This window comes from Octopus sinensis, linkage group LG11 (assembly GCF_006345805.1).
Source record: "Octopus sinensis linkage group LG11, ASM634580v1, whole genome shotgun sequence".
NCBI classification, from domain to species: domain Eukaryota; kingdom Metazoa; phylum Mollusca; class Cephalopoda; order Octopoda; family Octopodidae; genus Octopus; species Octopus sinensis.
Window position 1 is genome coordinate 43025026 of NC_043007.1, and position 21553 is coordinate 43046578.

The following is a 21553-nucleotide window of genomic DNA, read 5'->3' on the forward strand; positions in this document are numbered from 1 at the left end:
TAATAATAATAATAACAATGAAATTATTGTATAGTGCTCAGGTGCACCACAACTTGTCAAAAGTGCATATAAAGCATATGCAGTAATGTACAAATGTCTGGAAAGCGAACAGTGTATGAGTCAGATACATGCTTGCGTGTGTATGGAGGGGAGAAAATCCGGTGTAGCGTTGGTGAATCTCAGGAAGCATGGAAGTTTTGAAGGATGCAGTGCTCCAACAACTAACAACTGATGCTTGCAGTTTGTTCCATACTTCAGCAGCTCTTAGCGTGAAAAAATGTTCCTGAATGTCATTGGAGCTGTGCTATTCTCTGACTTTGTAAACATGTCCACGGGTGTTAGACAGGAGGAGTTTGGAAGGGTGCTCAGAGTTATTGTTTGTAAGATGGTTAATAATTTTATGGGTGTCTGCCAAGTCAGCTGCCAGACGTTAGAGTTTCAATGTATCCATGTCCAGGGAAGTAAGGTGTTCAGAATATGGCAAATGTCTGATGGAGGGTATTCTCTTGCTGAACTGTTTCCAGACGATTAATATCCTGGGCAAGATAGGGGTTCCAAACCGGTGATGCAAATTCCAGGTGAGGCCACACCATAGCTATATAAAGCCTCAGATAAATAGCCGAAGAGTGGCTCACAAAGGACTTGGTAAGTGATGCCAAGACACCCTAAGCCTTCTTGGCAATTTTAGCAATGTGTTTTGTCCAATGCAAATCGCTGTCGACAATAACGCCCAGGTTACAGTTAGTTTTCATTCTACCAAATCCATTCACAAACCTTTGGTCAGCCTGAGGCTTTAGTAAAAGATTCTACCACAAGGTAGTATGCAATGGAACTGAACTTGAAACCATGTGGTTAGCAAGTAAACTTCTTAAACATACAGCTATGCCAGGACCGATATGCAGCCATTCCTGCACCTATACACAGCCATGCCAATGCTTATATAAATGTTCATTCATTTTTTGCTTTTATTTCTCTTGTATGAATGATAAAAGGAGTGATATTTACCGATAGCATAGTACTTCGAGTACCACCGAGTGCTTCATCCAATTCCAGCTTTTTACCTTTGAATTTATACCAAACTCGTTTGATTTCAAACCGTACCTATAAAAAAAAATGGAGAACAAAGAAATAAGAAATAACGAAAACAAATAAATGAATGAAATAAAATAAGAATAAGAAAAGTAAAGAATGCTTTTTAAGAAAGCAAAGAAAATGAAAAGCAAGCAAATGACAGCTATTGTCGTTAGCAGAAATGTAAAGAACCATATACAGGACAAGATTGAAACATTGTTAGTGGTGAAGATAGAAAGGTGTTTATTAATTGAAGGTGCATAGCTCAGTAGTTAGAGTGTCAGGCTTACAATTGTGAGGTTGTAAGTTTGACTCCTGGACTGGGCTGTGTGTTGTGTTCTTGAGCAAGACACTTTATTTCATGTTGCTTAGTTCACTCAGCTGTAGTAATGTGTTGCAATGTCACTGGTGCCAAGCTGTATTGGCCTTTGCATTTCCCTTGGAAAACATCAGTGGTATGGAGAGGGGAAACAGGTATGCATAGGTGACTGCTGGTCTTCCACAAACAACCTTTCCCAGACTTGTGCTTTGGAGAATTTCTATGGGCAATCCCATGGTTATTCGTGACTGAAGAGGGTGTTTACCCTTAACCCTTAATTGTTCACTTTTCCAAGTTTGCATGAATCACATGGAATTCATCAAAGCAGATTTTCAATCGCTAGATATCCTTCCTGTTACCAACCCTTGTCTGTTTCCAAGTAAGGTAATATTCCCTATGGTTGGACATATTTCTATAGAAGATTTGTAACTAACAACATCACTTGTATGATGGCTATACCCACCTACAACTGTCATGTGATCTCAAAACAAAAACACACACACGATAGGCTTTTTTCAGTTACCAAATCCACTCATAATGCTTTGGCTGGCCCAGAGCAACCATGTGGTTGGGAGACAAACATTTTTAACAAAACAGCCATGTTTGCAGCTTCATTATGTAATGTGTCCTTCCTTTCATTTTGAGGAGGATGGTGGGGAAGCTTGGTTGCAATTCCTAGCAAACCAAATTACCATAAAGTGGTTTCCTTACAGTGGTGTCAATACACAGTTATGTACGATGGCAATGGTATATAGATGCATATTGTGATAGCCTGAAAGAATGTTTGAGAGTTGTATAATATGTACAAATGCTGAATATATTTTTTATACATCAACTTACTGGTCGACTACATACAACGTAGAAGACAAAGATGAAAACTCCCATAAAACAGCTCATAATTGCAAACAGGTAGTGGAAAGCAGCATAGTTCTGATTAACGGAGAGGAGTGCAAACACCCAGTTAGCACCACACATTGGTAACAGCAAGGAGGCAACCAGTAGACTCTCTCTACAAATAAAATTGAAGAAAATTTTTTTTTAATTAAGAGAAAATATGTGTGTGAATAAAGACTAAGTGATGTAAATAAATTGTCATATAAAAATAAGATAAATAAAAAGAGACTGGAAATAATTACACCTACATCAGTAATGAAAATGACAGAATTGGAAAGGCTTGGCTGATACTGTAGCAAGATTAATCAGATGGAGAAGAGGCATTCTACTTTATGTCAGCAGTGATCAGAATGCTATTTAGAACACTGAATAGCTTTATATGATAATAACTGTTAATATGTTAGCTGTTATTATCACTGAATAGCTTAAGGCAGCAAGTTGGCAGAATCATTAGCACATTGAACAAAATGCTTAGTGGCATTTCTTCCAAGACTTTACATTCTGAGTTCAGATTCAGCCAAGGTTAGTTTTTGCCTTTCATCCTCTTGGGGTCAATAAAGTAAGTACCAGTTAAGCACTTGGTTCATTGTAATTGAATTAACCCTCCCCTCAAAATTGCTGGCCTTGAGCCAAAATTACAAAGAATTATCAATGAATCACATTCTGTTTATACTACAAATTTATAATAACCAATAAGCAATGACAGTTCTATTGGAGGTTTTCAGTTGCTTCTACTCTCCTAGTGCTATGAAACGAGCAGAAGAAATTTCTTGCAACACCAGACAGTCATGGAAGAGAGCCAACATTGAAATTTTCCTTTCTTCAGGATGGATTCAAACAACACTACTCCTTTATTTTGACAAATTATCATTTAATGAGGAATGAGAGAAAACAGCAAAAAGTTTAAAAAAAGAAAACTGTCAGATTTCTCTGATGAAGAAGAGCATCAATCAAAATATGAAGAAAAGAAGATTCAGACTTTCACCACAACAATATAAAAAATATATAGATTTAAAAAAGATGATAAAGCTTACTTTAACATCCCTAGATCTTCATGAGACACATGAACTTTTTCTCGACAGCTAGCTTGCCACCCTAATATACAGGTAAGTACTGAAATCTGAGAAAGAATAGTAGCAGATAATTAATAGGTATAAATAATTATGAACAGCATCACACACACATTTTAGGATTACATTTTAAGGTAGCATATTAAAAGACAATGGGAAAAATACTGAGTTTTCTCAATCTAAGTTCAGTATATAATTAAAAGCATAATGTTTAAAATTTAATGTTGTTCTGATTTTAATATTTTAATTTAGAAATTTTGAAATTTGGATGTTAAATTGACAGTGATTAATTAAGAGCACAACCTTAATTGAATTCCAATTGCCAATTTAGGATAATTTACATATAAAAATAACACATATAATACATATAGTTGTTATCATGTGAATGGTCGATTATTTATGGAGAGAAAGTTATCAGAACTAATAAAATCCTCCCCACTAATACATGAAACATTCTAATGACTCAGGTTTTGCTGAGAAACTACCTTGAGGTTTTTTTTTTTTCAATTGTATTGATCTCTTATTTGTTTTAATAAATCTCCATACATCGATGATATTGACAGAGGTGTTTATGAATGACAGAAATATTTATCTGTTTATTCAATCAACTACACTGCCTGCTTCTCCATACAAAAAAAAAAAAACGAAAACAAAAACAAAAAAAACCCCCAGAAGACATGAGTGTTTCTGAAGCGTATGTAAGGCATACAGAAGGGAGATAACTTGTTTATCACAAAGCAGTGACTAAAACTTAATTTCTTTTGAAAATATAACGCCTGTTTTTTTTTTGTTTTTTTTCATAGTGTCTGAAAATAATGAGAAAGAATGGTACACACTGAAGTGGCTTTGAAATTAGATCCTTGATGCTGCAGGGCTTTTATTCCTGTCAGCACTTTGAAGTTTAAAATCGAAAGTCAATCCATGCAATCCAATTCCACAGTGGCTCAGCAAGTGAAGATGGCTGTACTGATAGTAATAGGCTTTATATTTGAGTAGCCTTCTCCTCAGTGACTGCTTCACAAAGACAGAGAGCTCTACCTACCCTGAAGTTGTCAGAAATGTGTAAAAGAGGACAACAGACTGCCCGAGAGGCTCCACACTTTAATTTGCTGTTAAGGTTGATTTCTCTAGCCTTTTCCTTTACTCACAAATAAAGGCTTGTGCTTGGAGTTTCTTCCATTACATGTTAATTAACCCATAACTGAGACTCTAACAGGTGTTACTACTCTTGGTAGAGTAGACAGATGAAAACACAGTGGCTATGGATATATGTGCAATATTAACTGACAATAAAAGTAAAACAAAAAGAAAAACTTACTATCCATACTACAACAATAGGTCCAGCAAAGCTCCATATGAACATATTTTTGGTTGATAACCAGCAACTGAAAGTAAAGTGCTCATATACATTAATTATGAATTTGAATTGGGAACTTGAGTTGGATGAAATATTGGTTTCAAATTTTGGCAAAAAGCCACCAAGTTAAGGGAAGGGGCTATGTCAATTACATCAAGCCCAGTATTCAAGAGAATCCATGAAAGTGGTGAAAAAAAGAGAGAAAAAAAACAGCAACCATGTTGAGAAATACTTACAATTCAGCTGTTCCATATTGGTCTGTGTAAAGTCCTACAGCTAAGCCAACAATAATACCAGGAATAACTGAAAAAAATTATACAAATAAGAATAAACAAGACTTGTTTAAATAAATATTCAAAATTTCAGTCTATCGTTACAATATTTGTTAAGCAAGCAAGAAATAAAAAGATATAAGTAAGCACTAGAAATTTTTGATATTTAAAAAAAATTGTTTAATACACATTTTCAATGTTGGAATGAATAGATAGATGACATTTGAAGACTGTTGGTAGAATTTGTTATTCAGATGCATGAAAAACAAACAGAGGCAAGTAGAGTTATGTGACTGACCCAGAAGGTCAAAATAAAAGTGACAATAAGGTTTGAACTGAGATTGAGAACCACAGAATGTTTCAAAAGATGATTTCAGAACTAATCTTTTGACAATTTTTATAGAAGAGAATGTAAAAAGACAAATAAATAAATACATAACTACATGAATAAAAATAAATGACAAAGAGAGCAACAGACTTACCAAAACCAACAAGATAATAAAACTTCATTGAACCAGTATTTATATCACGTATTTCTGTTAACATACGGTAGATATGAAGTATTTCCACAAACAACCAAGCAAATGTACTGATGAAGAAATAATGAAGGAAGATGGCAACAATGCGGCAGAGTATCTGAAATAAAGAAATGAGGAATGATTATTCCAGGATTACTGCTTATTGATAAGGGAAACTAATATAAAGTGGAGTACATTGGATAGGCTTTTTTTTTCTATGTTAAGAGAACACATGATTTTGTACAGGTAGGTTTGACTGGTATGCTTAAGAAATTCATTTCACAATCACATGTTTCCAGGTTTAATTCCAGTGAATGGCATGTTTGGCAAGTCTCTTCTCCTATAGCTTTGGAGTGACCAAACCAAATAATTTATGAGAGAAATTTGTTAGATGGAAACTAAAGGATACTGGTGTGTGTGTGTGTGTGGAGGGGGAGAGGTTGTGCATGTGTATTTTCTAATATATTAGCTATGGAATATTAGTTTTAATCATATTTGCTCAATGTTCAGAAATGAGAAACTTTAAGTAGTGAATCAAGAGACTCAGTAGTGAATAATATAGTTTATGCTTTGTCAAGTACACATTGTCTAGTTGTTAAGGTGTTACACTCACAATCATGAAATAATGGTTTCAATCTTGGACCGGGTGGTAGTGCATTGTGTTCTTAAGAAAAACACTTCATCTCACATTGCTCAGCAATCACTTTGACACCTGATGTGCGGTACACTGTGCACCTGCTCAGGCCATGTGTTTGTGTGTGGGTGTGTAGGTAAGTGAGAGAGTGAAGGAGTGTGTGTGTGTGTGTGTGCGCACATGTATGTAAACACCTTTAAGAGCCTTTGACATAAAATGCTGATACTTTTTACTAAACAAAATAAAAGCTGTTAATTTTGTAGGTTAGGTTAAATGTCAAGTTGCTGCTTAGTTCAGATTCTCAACTGGATGGGGGCACACACATAAAGCACAAGTACATCAATGATAATTATGAAGTACAGAAAAGACAAACAAATAAACAATATAGGAAGTTTGAAAAGTATAAAAAACAACGAAGTGGAAAAGGCACAGAAATAGGAATCAAAATAATAACAATGAAAGAAAGTGTACAAAGAAAAAAATTACACCAAATGAAAAGAATAGAAAAGGAATATTTCAGGTTATGCACTTTATCAAAGAGAAGTAAAAGGAAGAGATGTAGGAGACAAAGAAACTGAAATAATACAAATTCATGATGTCAGCTTACATTGTAGATAAAATGCATTTTAATGATTCATAGAAAACTGGTCTAATGGGGTGGAGGGGAGAGGGAGGAAGAGGAAAAGAGAGGAGAGGGAGGGAGAGAGAGAGATTGGAAAAGTTGAACTTACTTCAGGTTTGGTCCGAGCAACACCAATAAGGAAGAAGAGCTCGGAGAGAAATATGGATATGATGAAATTGATTCGAATTGTGTTGCAATTTGTGTTCAAGTTTTTCAAGAGGAAAAATATAAGGAAAGCAAAGCAAAGGCATATCATGGATATAATGAGCCCAATGTAGGTAATTGCTTTCAACTGAATGGCATTGGTTGGTACATACTGTAAAGAAAAACAAGTAAAACCAAGAATCATAAATTTTACTTTTAAAATTCCATATAACTTACCATATATGCTGGTGTAGAAGACAAGCTTCTTTTATTCTTAAAAATAACAAAAAATTGCCCAGCATCTGAATTGATAGTATTACAGATGAGATACTGAGTGCAAGATGGAACATTTTAAATTTCCTCTTTTTCTAACAAAATTTTTTTTTTTCTCAAGAAGTAGTGGTTTGTGTTTTGCAAGAGTGCATCTTTACACACCAGCAAATTTAGTAAATAAATTTGTGCCAGTCTCTTATAACAAGGGAGATAATCATTTCTTCTGCTGTGTCTGGGTAGAGTCATTTTCTTTTGGTGCCTTATAATTTAACACACTCACCGGTAGAATTTCCACTTATTTCTTATTTTTATTTTCCTAAAATTTTCGTTGTGTCTTGTAACCTTTTGAATAGTGTGTTAAATTATGAGGCACAAAAAGAAAATAACTTTCCCCAGACACAACAGAATATGTTTCAACACACAAACTCACATAAAGAATCTTGCAAACCAAATCAAAAAACGAAAAAATCATTTCTTCATAAAACTTGAAATAATTCTTTTTCTTCAAAGTGTATGCAACCTTTTTATTTTAAGTATACATAAAATATAAATTTCCTGGTAAAAATTCTTGGAAGAAAGCAATGTCCAAGTTGTAATTTTTAAAACATGTTTGTCATAATTTAGATATAACTAGCACAATGACCCGGGCATTTTGATTGGGTTTTAGATAGAAAATTCACAAAAAAGTCACTTCTATTGATTTTTTAATGGCTTTGCGGGGTGACTGGAGAAATGTAAAATGTGCACGACCACCCTTGGACGGTTTTGAATGACCATAGAAAGTGCGAGCCCTCTAACTGAAAAATTGTGGATTTGTATAAAGGACACACACACAGACATGTTGCCGTTTATATATAGAGAGATTTAAGTGAGTGAGATTATATATTTTATCCTTTAATTAGTTTATTTTGCAAAATGTATTATTTCTTAAATGTTTGATTATATTCTTGAAAGAAAGAAATTTTGTACAAATGAATTACACAAATACAGTCTTCTCACTACAATTCATTGTGTTATCTTCATATTTTATTTTATAGCTTTAAATCTTCAATACTTTTTTTATTTGAAGTTAGCCAGCTCTTGAAACTAATTACTTCTAATTCTCTGATGAAGCAGAATTATGACCAAAAGTATTACACCTTGTACTTACTTGCTTTTTTGTTTTTATTTTAGTTTTGCTTTCCAAACGTAATATATCTAAGATAACATGAACCAATGAGTCTGTTTCATTTTAAGATGAAAGAATATAATTTGGAAAAGATCTGACTGTTCTTTCTAATAGATTGACCTACCTTAGAAGGACACCATGAAGCTATTGCAGTGTTCTTTCAAACAAAATGTGTAATTTCACTTGTTTGACTGACAATAGTTTCTCCTCCTATTTCACAGTGAGGTGGTTAACCACACCTAACACTTGTGTACATTTAACAGAGTTCACTTTTGCAAGCATCCTAATTCAGTTCTAGAGAATACCCAGGAGAATGATTGGATGGTCACTACTGGAACACCTTTTAATCATAGGTTTTCTCAGTCAGGGCTAACCTGGAGCTAAACAACAATAATAACCACATTCTATTCCTTTAACTGTAACTGAAATAACATCTCTCTCTCTCTCTCTCTCTTGGTCCGTCATCATTCCTACTATGCCTCACTTCCCAAACTCAACATTAAGCACTTTACTCAGTTCTTCTTCTCCACAATAATATCCCTCTAAAATTCTTTCCTGTCTACATTTACATCAAAGTACCCACTTATAGAAGTTGAACATCAATAATATTAACCCCACAAACCCAATCCCATATTCAGTAGGACCAATAAAGGTCATGAGTGTCACCAATCTTCCTTGCTGCAACCAAATAATATTATAGTAAAAATTTAAATAAAAAATGTAAGACTGTACCCATGCTACATAGAAGAACTTATATATATATATATATATATATATATATATATATTGTCAGTAGTACATATATCTGAAAAAGAAGCACATTCTAAATCATCAAGAGCAGTAGTATATTTAAAAGAGTGTTATGGCTGGTCAGAGAGCGACTATCAGTTTTGCACCTATAAAGCGCTTAGTTGTATAGATGATTCATCAGATTCAAATGAATGGAAGTTATATGCCCCTAGCCATGTGAGTTTGATGAGTCACCAGTACTGCTAAGTGCTTTAAAGGCACAAAACTGATGGTCACTCTCTGGCCAGCCATAACAAACAACCTTACATATATATATATATATATTATATATATATATATTCAACTGATATTTTCTTTAAATAAATATTAATACACTTAATGTAGTGAGGAAAAAAATTGTTCACTAATTAAGGCTCCCCCCTGTCATAAAATGCTTGAATCTGATGACAGCAATTAATACAATTAGAATTACAATTGCAATGAGAGTCAAGGAAAGAAAACATTAACACAAACATTCGTACTAATTAAATATGATCATCAGCAAACACACCAATAACTCCAGACCTACTAGTTTTTTTCCATGGGACTAACTCACCCCACCACTGCATATTGGATGTAACATCGCACATACCCTAACACTATCTTTGGATAATAGCTTTAATTTGTCACCCTGTTTAACACCAACACCTGGCCTTTGAATGCCTTTAGTAGAACCCACCCTGTTGCAAGCGATCAGAATAGGTTTCTGGTTTGCAAATAACTAACTCCCTTCCATTTTAAAGTTGATGAAACTGTCTTGCTTCCCCTGACAAAGTGATTTTTAAAAAAACCTAATCTGTCGTGTGATAAAAGTAAGTATGTAAAATGATTGGTACATATAAGGATAGATAAAAGTAACCTTATTACCATTATCTGCTATATTTCTATTCAGTAATTGATGTAATATTTAGAAGATATTGCTTTTGAAGTTGTTTTCCCTTTCTACATACAAATATTTGCAACTAAGTGGATTCTTCTAAAAGTGCTCAAAGTTCCACATGGGGCCAGATGGCAGGTTAAGTCTAAAACAAATACTACAAAGCATCTGATCCAACATTCTTGCCATTCTGCCAATCCTCTGCTCTGGATTGTTACTTTCCAATCAACTCCAAAAGGATGAAAGGCAAAGTTGATCCTGACAGAATTTGAACTCAGTGTAATGGGAGCCAGAACAAATACTACAAAGCATTCTCATCTGATGCTCTAACATCTCAACCAAATAGCTACCTGGTTAACAGACTTTTGAGGTAAGTATAGAGAGGGATAGCTCAAAAATATCTCTCATATTTTTTTACTGTCAAAGGGTTATCAGAAGGAACCACTCATCAAAAAAAATTCCAGTCATAAAACATTGTTCTTAACAACAAATCCAAGAACTAATCCAACAAAGGAATCACTACATGGTTATTCAACCTGCTACAAATAAGTCAAATTTTCCTTAAAACACACTTGACCATCTAAAAAAAGGAATGATATATTGAGAAGGCACATGGCTCAGTGGTTAGGGTATTTGGCTCACGATTGTAAGATCATGAGTTTGATATCTTGGTGCATTGTGGCCTTGAGCAAGTTACTTTATTTCATGTTGCTTCAGTCCACTCAGCTGGCAAAACTGAGTTGTATCAGTATTTCAAAGGGTCAGCCTTGTCACTTTGTATCACACTGAATCTCCCTAAGAACTACATTATGGATATGTGGATTTGTGGAATGCTCAGCTACTTGCACGTTAATTTCACGAGCAGCTTGTTCCATTGATCAGATCAACTGGAACACTCATCATTGTAACTGACAGAGTGTCTATAGAAAACATTGGATAATATAGCCTTACATATACTCTCTAAGATTGGACGGTCATGGTTGGGTACATTTGTCAATAGGTCTGTTCATTCAGAGAAAATTGCAACATAAGATAGCGTAAACAAGTAAAAACAGAAAGAAAATGATTGCAAGAAACTCAGTAGATTAGAAAACTTGCTAATCAAGTAATTATATTTTACTTTAACATTTTTTAGTAAATATTTTATTGTTTTATTATTTTTCACTGCCATCATGGTTTGGATTGTTTAAAAAGATAAAAAAATCTACAATTTCAAGGTAATCTTTTACATATAAATAGACTGACACAATTAAAATAATGTCTCAACTAATGGGATCCAAGGAAATTCCACATCTTATAAATGTTCTTGTATGTATTTGGATGAATAAATTTGTAGATCTACATCAGTGGTTTTCAACCCCTATGGACCCCTTTCATTCCTATTTTACTTTACTGGACCCTAATAAACATGATATTTTAAAAAGTTCCATTATATTTTTATAATTAAGTATCATAAGGAATTATATAAAAAAAATTATTGAAATAATTTGTTTATTCTAGAAGCATAACCAGTTATTTGCACAGAAATGTTAACAGCGAAATCTTATGTGGACCCCTAAGGGTCATGTGGACCCTGATTTACATAATAATGTATTATGCATATTAAGGAAGCAAATGAGAGAAAGAGAACTAAATGTGCTAAGCTGGTGGAGCTATACCAAAACAATTAGTGGCAAGTTAGGTGTGAGCTTATTGAGGTGAGATGTAGAGGATTTGCAGGCCAGTCTCTCTAAAGAGCCTACAACATACTGGGCATCACACACAATAAGGCTTCTGCACAATTTCCATCAATCAAATTCATTCACAAGACATTGGCTGACCCAGGGCTATAGTAGAAGACACTTGCCCAAGTAACTGTGCAGTGAGACTAAACCTGAAACTGCGTGGTTGTTAATCAAACTTCTTAACCACAAATCCATATATAAGATAATTATGAAAATTTTAGTACTTCATTAATATTTGTAGGTATTAGTAAATTTTTATGATTAAAGCATGCTCAAGTTTTAGTCAAAAAGCCAGAAAATATAGACTAAGAAAGGTTTATATAGATTATTTTATTTGCTTTAATAATGATATATTACAAAATAATACATTTTGTAACATGATTCTTTATTGAAATACACTGAAGTTGATGATTGAAAATATTTTCATTTTGGCATGCTTGATTATAAAAAATATAAACTAAATTTTGCAATTAGATTTTCATTTAATTTGAATAATCAATATTTTCATTTATTCTGCATCATCAAACAGTGATGGCTACTGTAGTGTTTTTCAAAGTCAGAGAAATTTACTGAATTTGAACAACAGCCAGATTTACAATGCTAACAAGAAGATTGTAACACTGATAAAATAAATTATCAAAATATAATATATAAGAATAAATTTAACTTCAAGTGAAACTCTTAAAAATATATAACTTTGTTTATTATAACTGAAGATAAAAATATATAAAAAGATAAAGCAGTTGAAATACACTGTTTCTTGGAATATAAAAAAATAACATGAAAGAGGTTGATCATTAAGTTCAGATTCTTTCAGAAACTCAGTGAGCTCCTTACTTAGTAAAGATTTCCAAAAATAGCCAAAAGTTATTGGACTCTATGCTCCCTTAAATTTACCAACACTACTCTTGACATGCTTATACACCCTTTCCTCTTTATGGCTCTTTTACTTTTCACTTTTCTGTCTTTTTAAGTTTTATTCTGTGTACTATGCATGAATTTTTGGTTCCCATTGCTGTCTTTCATTACTTGACTTATTGCTGCTCTGTCTTCAGTTTTATCTTTTTCCAAATAGTTGTAGTGCACCTGAGTATTGTATACATAAGCTCGTTATTATAATAGCACAATCCCAGCAAATCCAAAAATGAACAAAAGAAATCCAGAAAGGAATGAAAGGTGTATTTAGATGTGTGTCACAGCTACATATAGCCTTGTCAAAGTTGGTTATCACATTATATTAGATTGTGGGACAGTAATGAACTAATAAAGTAAATATAGAAATAGATGGGTTAAATATTAACTATAAATGCCCACTAATAAAAACAAATATATGGACAGGTTTAGCCATAGCAGATGAGTTATATCAAAGATAAATGTATAAGAATACTTACTGAGATAAAACTATATGGTTCAAATCTTACTTAGAATATTATTCTTTTGGGGTGGGCAAAAATTATAATAATTGGGACAAAGAGTAAAACTGAATAAATGCTACTGAAAAAGAATGATTAAAATTACCCTAATAACAACTTAGTGATGCTCTGCCCCACCTGAAGAAAACTTAACAAAATTTATTTAGACAAGCAAAATGGCTCCAGTCAACAATAAAGAGTTTTAAAAGCTAAATTGTATTCTTTGTTGTATCATGATGGCTTTTTCTTTTTTTTTTTTTACTTTGATGATGTTTTACATTGGTTGCAATTTGGACTCCTGGAAAGACCATTAAAGTGAGAAAGAAGTAAATTTCAAAGGAAAGCATATTACCCTACCTCAATGTCACTCATGTCCATGAGAACAGCATAGGTACTAAGATGTGAGCAGGAACAGACCACATAATTGTCTTCATTCAGCTGAAAATGGTCAGTCATCTCACATCCTTTCCTTGACCAATATCCATTTAACCTACAAATAACATTAAAAAAAGCAATAAGAGAAAATTAGAAAGAATCACAAAATATTATTACCAAAAAGATGAAGAAAACGATTCTTTAAATATGCTAAGCCACTGGTTTTAATTGATTAATATCAATTTCTACCCTCATTTGTGACTGCGTGTGTACCGTTGACGATTTTTTTTTCCTCTGTCTTCCCTTCTCTGGATCTTTCCTTCTCCTATGTTTCCTACGAAGAGTTCCGCTCGAAACGTTAAACCCTTCTTCTTTCCTTCGCGTCCAATAATACTATATTTGTTCCACGTCCTCACGTTGTTGTGTTTTTTTGTGCTTTCCTGTTTGGATTAACTATATATATATATATATATATATATCCACACACACTCACACCTACACTTACCCACGGTTGAACGGTTGCCAATAAACACATTGAGGACTTGTTCTGTTATGGTTAACAAGCTGCTTAAATGTAATATTTATTGGTTCGGATGTGTGACCTGTAACATGATGTTGCTGGTTCTGTAGAATGAGACTAATAATAGGAGTGCTGATAGCCATTGGTCGATCAGGTATTCTTCTGTAATAATAATAATATTAATAATTAATAATAATAATAATAATAATAATAATAATAATAATAATAACAACAACAATAACAATAATAATGATAATAATAATAATAGTGGTTTCAAATTTTGGCACATGGCCAGCAATTTTAAGGAGGGGATAGCTGACTATGTTGACCTCTATGCTCAATTGGTACTTATTTTATTGACCCTAGAGAAATAAAAGGCAAAGTTGTCCTCCATTTTACTCTTTTCCAATGAGTTATAGTGTGCCTAACCATTATACACAATAAACTCATTATTTTTATAAAACATGACCAGCTTGTCCCCCACCTCCCCAAATGATATATTCCAGATCATATTATTCAACATGTCTGCTTTAAAGTATTAAGGTCTTTGAAAGAGATTTGGTAGCTATTTCTAGCTGGTGAAGTCGTCACATTGAAATTATGTACCTGTGTACATTTTGTACACAGGTACATACACACATTCATATACATACATAAATAAAAGAAAAAATGTTTCCTTCTCGAGCCATGCCAGACTCATAAGGGCTGGTTTACCGGTTTCAGTGACATATATATTCCCCACCTGTAATCGACTTAATCCCTTTGTCTGTCCTTGTTTGTTCCCTCTATGTTTAGCCCCTTGTGGGCAGTAAAGAAATATATATATTCCCCACCTGGACAGGATGCCAATCCATTACAGGATTACTCATTTTTGCCAACGGAATAGACTAGATTAATGTGAAATGAAGTGTTTTGCTGAAGAACACAACACATTGCCCAGTCCAGGAATTGAAACCACAATCTCACAATCATGAGTCCAAATCCCTAACCACTAAGTCATGCGCCTCCACATATACATACATTCATACAAATACATACATACACCACACCTACAGACATACACACATATTCCATCTACCAAATCTTTTGAAATAAACTACTCTGATAAGTGCAGAAGCAGCCACCTTTTGAAAGAACAAACGTTATTAACCCTATAAGTACTTTAAGCATTATATTCATTAGAGGAGCTGTCTGTGAGACAGATGTGCTCACATAAAAACACTTAAAAGAATAAGCTACTTAAAAAAAGGTAAGAGAATGAAGAACTATCTTTTCTCATTTTCTTTTTCGTTCATTAACTCAAACAAAATTTTAAAAAAACTCTCAAAACAATTCCAGATTCTCAAGTAAGTGTTTAATTCAATAACTCAAGATAAGCAGAAGTGTGTGCATGTGTGAGGTGAGAGTGAAATATGTGTACATTCATCCAGTGTGTCTGTGCTGAGTAGATAAGGTGTTGAACTACCAGCCTCTGGTTTATGAGCCTCAATCTATTGCAGATGTTTCATTATTTCTAAACAGGAAATGTTATTCTATGTATGTTAGTTGACTTCACTGCTGGGTATAAATATAAGACATGTAACCTAACTAGGGAATTTTTTCACTTCACTTTATTCCATAAAACTAGGTGCTGAATACCAGTCTCTTAAGGATCTCTCAAGGCTTAGATGATACTTATATTATATTTTCCAACAAACATTTTTAAGAGCTATTTTTTTTAATCATGAGTTAAAGATCTTTCTATTAGCATTGTGTAAAGCAGACACTGGAATATGATGCAGTCCTTGGCCCCAGCAGATCCTGTCAAACTATCCAACCCACGCCAACTTTGATTATGTTTGTAGTGTAACAACAGAGTAGTGGAGAAGGTGTAAATCACAATTCAGTAATCAGCTGATTTCAATACCAAGAATTACAGAGCTATGCAAAAATAACTATACTAGCATTGACAAAGAGAAATACCAAATACCAAAAAGAAATAAATACAAGGAAATGATACTATCATGGCAACAGATTTTATGATGGTCTATGTCTGTCTTGTATGTTAATATTTTAGTACAGAACAGAAGCATTTACAGATCTTAAATATTTATTGATAAACATGAAAGCTGCAATTGAGTGATTCATAAGGATGCTAATTCAGTAAGAAAAAGGTTAGTAATTTGTATCCAATCTTTGGGGCCACAATATAACCCTGACTAAAGCTATACATAACTTTTAATAACCCATCGCCTACCTGTTATAAATAGCAGTTTTCCACTCCAAGTAGCAAACAATACTGGTAGTTGTTTTTGTTAGCTTATAGTGCTGAACTCAACTTTTCTCATGAGTATAGATCACAGATGAATGGGTTTGCAGGATTGAATTGGGTTCATCAGTGTCCATAAATCCAGTAGGTTTCAGAACATGTACACACAAAAGGTCATGAGATATATTTGCATTTTTGTCTTTTCAGCTTTAAGGCCATTTGAAGGCACAGTTTCATGGTATTAAGTGGATGAAAGACAAACTTCTCTTTGGATCAAATGAGTTTCTATCTCATGTAACATTCCTAAAGCATTTGTTACTTATTCCCAATAGTTATATGAATTAAGGTTCATAGGATTAAATATACAAACAATAGACAACAAAACATCTGCAGTTGATATGAACTCAAAGAATTTAGATTTGTAGTTCATACAGTATCTTTTCAACTATTTGCTTCTGGGTTATTTAGCTACTATCAAAGAACAACTCTAGAGTAAAAAAAAAAAATAGTTGAAAAATATCTATTTTTCTGAGAATATTTCTATCAAGCAACGATGCTAAACCCTTCATTTTGTCTTTATATGATTTTTTTATTTTTATTTTCAGATTAATTAATAATCAAGATGGGAGAAGATCCTTCATGATTGTTATATTGTATACACTTTAGTTGGAATAATAAACAGAAGGGAGTATCAATATTTATATGCCACAAACACATACTTATAACTGGAAAGGCTTGCTGTCAACTTCACTCTCAATTTATCATGAACTTTTAAATACATATACAAACTGGAAAACAGAAATGACCAAAAATAATGCTAAATTAAAAGACTGAGTTAACATACCGCACTGTTTCATCATAGTTTTCTGGCATTACATCACCTAGACTTCGGTAAATCATGTAACCTACAATAGCTTTACCAGATGGGTTTTGCTTATGAGGTGGAATTGTGCCAACTGAAAAACAAATATCCACTGAGTAAATGCAAGTATTAACTGTACAGAAAAATTTAGAGACAAATAAAATAAGGGATAAAGTGGAGGTTTATAATGCAACAAAAACAAAATATTAAAAATTTATAAATATAAAGTAAAATTAAAATATAATAAACTGAGATAAACATGGAATATATATGTATAATTAGATTAAAAGAAAAAATAAAATTGGAAGAAATTTGAAACGCATTAACATTTTTGAGATCACACTTGGTTCTAAAATACAAACACCACCTTTAAAGTGATCTAAATTAAAACCTTCCAGAAAAATTCCATGTTAATTTATATTCTAAACACCAGCTTAAAAATGACAAAGTTATTTTTCTAAATCTGTCATTATTCTTAAAATTAACTGATGCAAAAACAGTCTATTTTAGCATGAAAGTGATAATCAAAGAGGCAAACCTTGATTATGTCATATCTTGTAACAAATAAAAATGCAAAATAAATCTTAAGTCTTAAAAAGAATTGGAAAGCGTTAATTTTCAGACACATATTAATTGTAAATATTATAATACAGTAATTTATAAAAATCAATTCTCAGGGAGAAAACTTTGAAAATGAAAACTGTGGGTGCACAATAGAAAAACTAAAAAATTTGGTTATACATACACAATTTCCTTTCTGTTATCAAGAGAGAACGAGGTAGCTGAATGTTGGTATCTTTATCAAACATGGCAGTATTTGGTACAATATTGTCATACTTAGGAATTTGGATACCAGTGAAGTTTCGTAAATTGATTACATCAACAGCCAGTACTAAAATAACAGAAGTAAAATTCCATAAATGCATGTGTGTGTGGAGAGAGAGAGAAAGAGAAACTTGTATCAAATGTATTACATATCATCATCCTCTTCATTTTATGTCCATCTTCTATGCTGGCAGGTATTGGATAGTTTGACAGGGTCGAATGACTCAAAAGACTGGGTCAAGCTCCAATATTTGCTTTGGCATGGTTCCCATAGCTGGATGCCCTTCCTAATGCCAATCACTTCACAGGATGTACTGCGTGCATTTTTCTCATGGCACTGCCACCATATAACTTGCAAAACAACAAAAGACTCCTCAGCTGAGTGAAAGTGTTGTAGAGAGAGAAGTGGTTTTATGCCAGGTATTGAGAGGCTAACACATGATTAGAGGGACAGGAGCAGGGGGTCTTGCTGTAAAGGAGATACACAGCTCCCCCACATTATATAAGGGTGGGTGCCAGCATAGAAAACGGGCATTTAACGATAATGATGATCATGATCATGTGTGTGTGCGCGCACACACACATCAATATACATATATCAAATGTATGTTCTAGAATCATTTCTTATAACACAGAAAGAAGACATGAAATAAGATGATGATTTTCTCTAGTCATTCTAAAATCAGGTACCAACAATTGGACTGCTTTGCTAATGAAGTCTGATACTAGAAAAATATATCGAAGGTTATCACCTTACTGCCAAAATTCAGACTTACGACTTTCTAATTTTAATCACAGTTACCTCCCTTACTTTTTAATGTTAATGCCTACTTTACTTACTGCTAAACATCCTTCCTAAAGTCAGCTATGACATTATCTCTTTTAAAGCATGACAATAATATTAGCATTATTCAGTCTTTTATCATAATTAATGACAATAACTATATCATAGTATGGCTGAAACTTGCCCAGGTGATTCCATTCCCACTCAATTTTCTTCAGTTCTATCAGGATTGATAATCTATCTTGATGGTAGTAGTGGTGGTCATGGTGGCAGCAGCAACAACAGAGAATGAGAGAGCCTCAATATGGTCATTTGAATAGCAAAAAATAGCAACCAACACACACTACAGGCTTCTTTTCAGTTTCTGTCAACCAAATTCACTCACAAGACTTTGGTCAGCCTGAAGCTATAAAAGACACATGCCCAAGGTGCCACTCAATCATACTGAACCATAAACCACAAGGCTGGGAAGTAAACTTCTTATCTACACAGCCATGCCAGCACCTAATTACATCTATGCTCAAATGAAGGGGGAAATCAGTAATTAACAGAACCAAGAATCAATACTTTTATATTAAATTTAGATCAGAACAATTTTTTTTTTCAAAGTTTACATGAAACTTACCAATATTTTCAGAAACAACTTGGAAAGGCCAAGATTGAGACAAGGACATGCTTGTTGCAAGAGTATGGAGATAGGTCTCAAAGAGAATAGTCAGTGACATAGTCCCACCATTTCTGTTTAGTCGATTCCATTCAGTTCGGTATTTGCTATTGTATGAGTAACTCAGAGCTGACAACATGTTCTGCAAAGTAGAATTAAATCAAGATTATTACAAAAATCATCAGTATTACAAATTACACACCCGCCCACCACCACAAATGTTGCTATTACTGTCCTTTTCAACAATACAGTATTAAAATATATAAAAGTAATAAATTACTTTAAAAAAAAATCCCATTTATCTAAACATTCTCAATATAATTTTAGAAGAGCTGCTGTTCATATTTATATGGACTACCAATAATAATTAAAAAAATGAAAGAAAAAGTCAAAATTAGCTGCTGTTAATACCTTGATAAATTTACGATCTTGTTCACTTGTCAAACTTAAACCTTCTTGCTTATTTTCATAAAACAAGATCTGGTTTATGGTCCTTAGAATAATACTGATGTCATTTCCATAGAGGTTTTTTGCTGATGCTGCTGACTCTGCTAACTGAAGCATCAATGTTTTTGATACATAGGTGTTGATTTTCAGAGAACCTCTTTCAATTTGCTGAATCTGGAGAAAAGAATTAGAAGAAACAAAAGAGTTAAAATGTTTTTTAAAAAATAAAAGGTATGAAGTTCAATTCACAGGATATAAAAGCTTCAGCATTTGGTTTCTTCCAATAAAGCAGAGTTTAATAATTATGAATTCAAACCTCATCAGAAGAGGAGAGGCTGGTGAAAAAGCCAAAATGAAGTTCCTCTAAAGGATCTCTGAAGTAATGTTATTCAACAGAGTGTATAGCTTGGAGATCAGGGATTCTTCCCCATATTGGTTTCAAAATTTAGCTCAACGCCAGCAACTTAGGGGAACTCAGAATGTAAACATGAACAAATGCCACTAAGCATTTTGCTGTGTGCTTACAATTCTGCCAGCTCATTACTCTCCTACTTCTCCGTATTGAAAGCACAGCACTGGAACTACAAATGATTAAAATGGCAACCAGCCATTTTAATGGCTCTTAGGAGACCTAAGAGTAGACCAAGAACAAGATGGCTAGATAATATCTGTAGTCTCAAATGACAGTTGCTTTTTATAGGACCCTATGGAGGAGATGCCTGAGGACTCTACTCCCACAACACCCACTCCAGAAATAGCGGCAGAGGCACATTAATTTATCAATCAAAATACAAAAATCCCCCATACTTTACAACTGGCAAGCATACTGAATAACTAATGTTAAGAAAAACATTGTCATAGAAATATTTGCTCTGATAATTCATATTCTAATGATAGAATTTTCAGGACCATTCAACTTTAAAGTCACTGAACCATAAAGAATAAAATAATTATCATTTCCTTTATTAATTTCTTCAAAAGATGACTTTTAGCTGGGCATTCTGATTCACGCATTACCATCTATTATTGGCATAAAACCAGCAATTTTGGGGGAGGAGTAAGTTGATTACATCAACCCTAGTGTTCAACTGGTACTTATTTTATTGATGGCAAAAGAGGTGAAAGACAAAGTTGACCTTGGCAAAATTTCAACTTTGCTTTTCATCTCTTTCAGGTTCAATAAAATAAGTACCAGTTGACTGTCTAATATTGATTTTTGACATGAAACCATTGGTAGTCTTAACCTATAGATAAAGTATATATATATATATATAATATATATATATATATATATATATAATATATATATATATATATATATATATATGTATGTATATAGTTGAGAAAAGATTAGAGATCTATACAAATTAAATTTTTATATATAAAAGATGGAGGTGGAAATAGCACAGAAGTAAATCTAAGACATTTCAATTTTATAAAAATGATTTTAAAAATGATATAAAGAAAATATTACCAGTTTCGATGATGAATCTAATCTCATCAAATATCAGTAAAAATTTATAAAAATTTGAAGTAAAAACAGTTTGTCTTCTGTCTAGGGGTCAAAAACACATCTGGAGATTTTTTATTGAAGTTTTCTTTAAATATAGTTTGATATAGAGTTCAAAGTGTTAGAGAGTAAGAGAGGGGGTGTAGTTGTGTATTGTCTAAAAGAAATCTTTGT

The 21553-nt window shown here is 33.1% G+C and overlaps 1 protein-coding gene across 7 annotated transcripts in view; it reads right to left on the reverse strand.

Annotated features, from left to right (window-relative positions):
• Positions 1-21553, reverse strand: part of LOC115216961 (protocadherin-like wing polarity protein stan) — a 314183-nt gene that overhangs the window by 50437 nt on the left and 242193 nt on the right. For 5 of the 7 annotated variants that reach the window (XM_036507436.1, XM_036507435.1, XM_029786431.2 and 2 more), the window contains exons 18-30: positions 19834-20043; positions 19384-19564; positions 17895-18041; positions 17132-17243; positions 14025-14201; positions 13502-13634; positions 6867-7073; positions 5466-5619; positions 4948-5014; positions 4673-4739; positions 3319-3404; positions 2231-2399; positions 1006-1101 (exon numbers count right to left, since the gene is read on the reverse strand). In XM_036507436.1, the coding sequence (XP_036363329.1) occupies positions 1006-1101; positions 2231-2399; positions 3319-3404; positions 4673-4739; positions 4948-5014; positions 5466-5619; positions 6867-7073; positions 13502-13634; positions 14025-14201; positions 17132-17243; positions 17895-18041; positions 19384-19564; positions 19834-20043 (1806 nt within the window). Of the gene's footprint in view, positions 1-1005; positions 1102-2230; positions 2400-3318; positions 3405-4672; positions 4740-4947; positions 5015-5465; positions 5620-6866; positions 7074-12589; positions 12851-13411; positions 13635-14024; positions 14202-17131; positions 17244-17894; positions 18042-19383; positions 19565-19833; positions 20044-21553 lie in introns of those variants that run through there. The other 2 variants (XM_029786432.2, XR_005001272.1) reach the window with 2 other exon arrangements.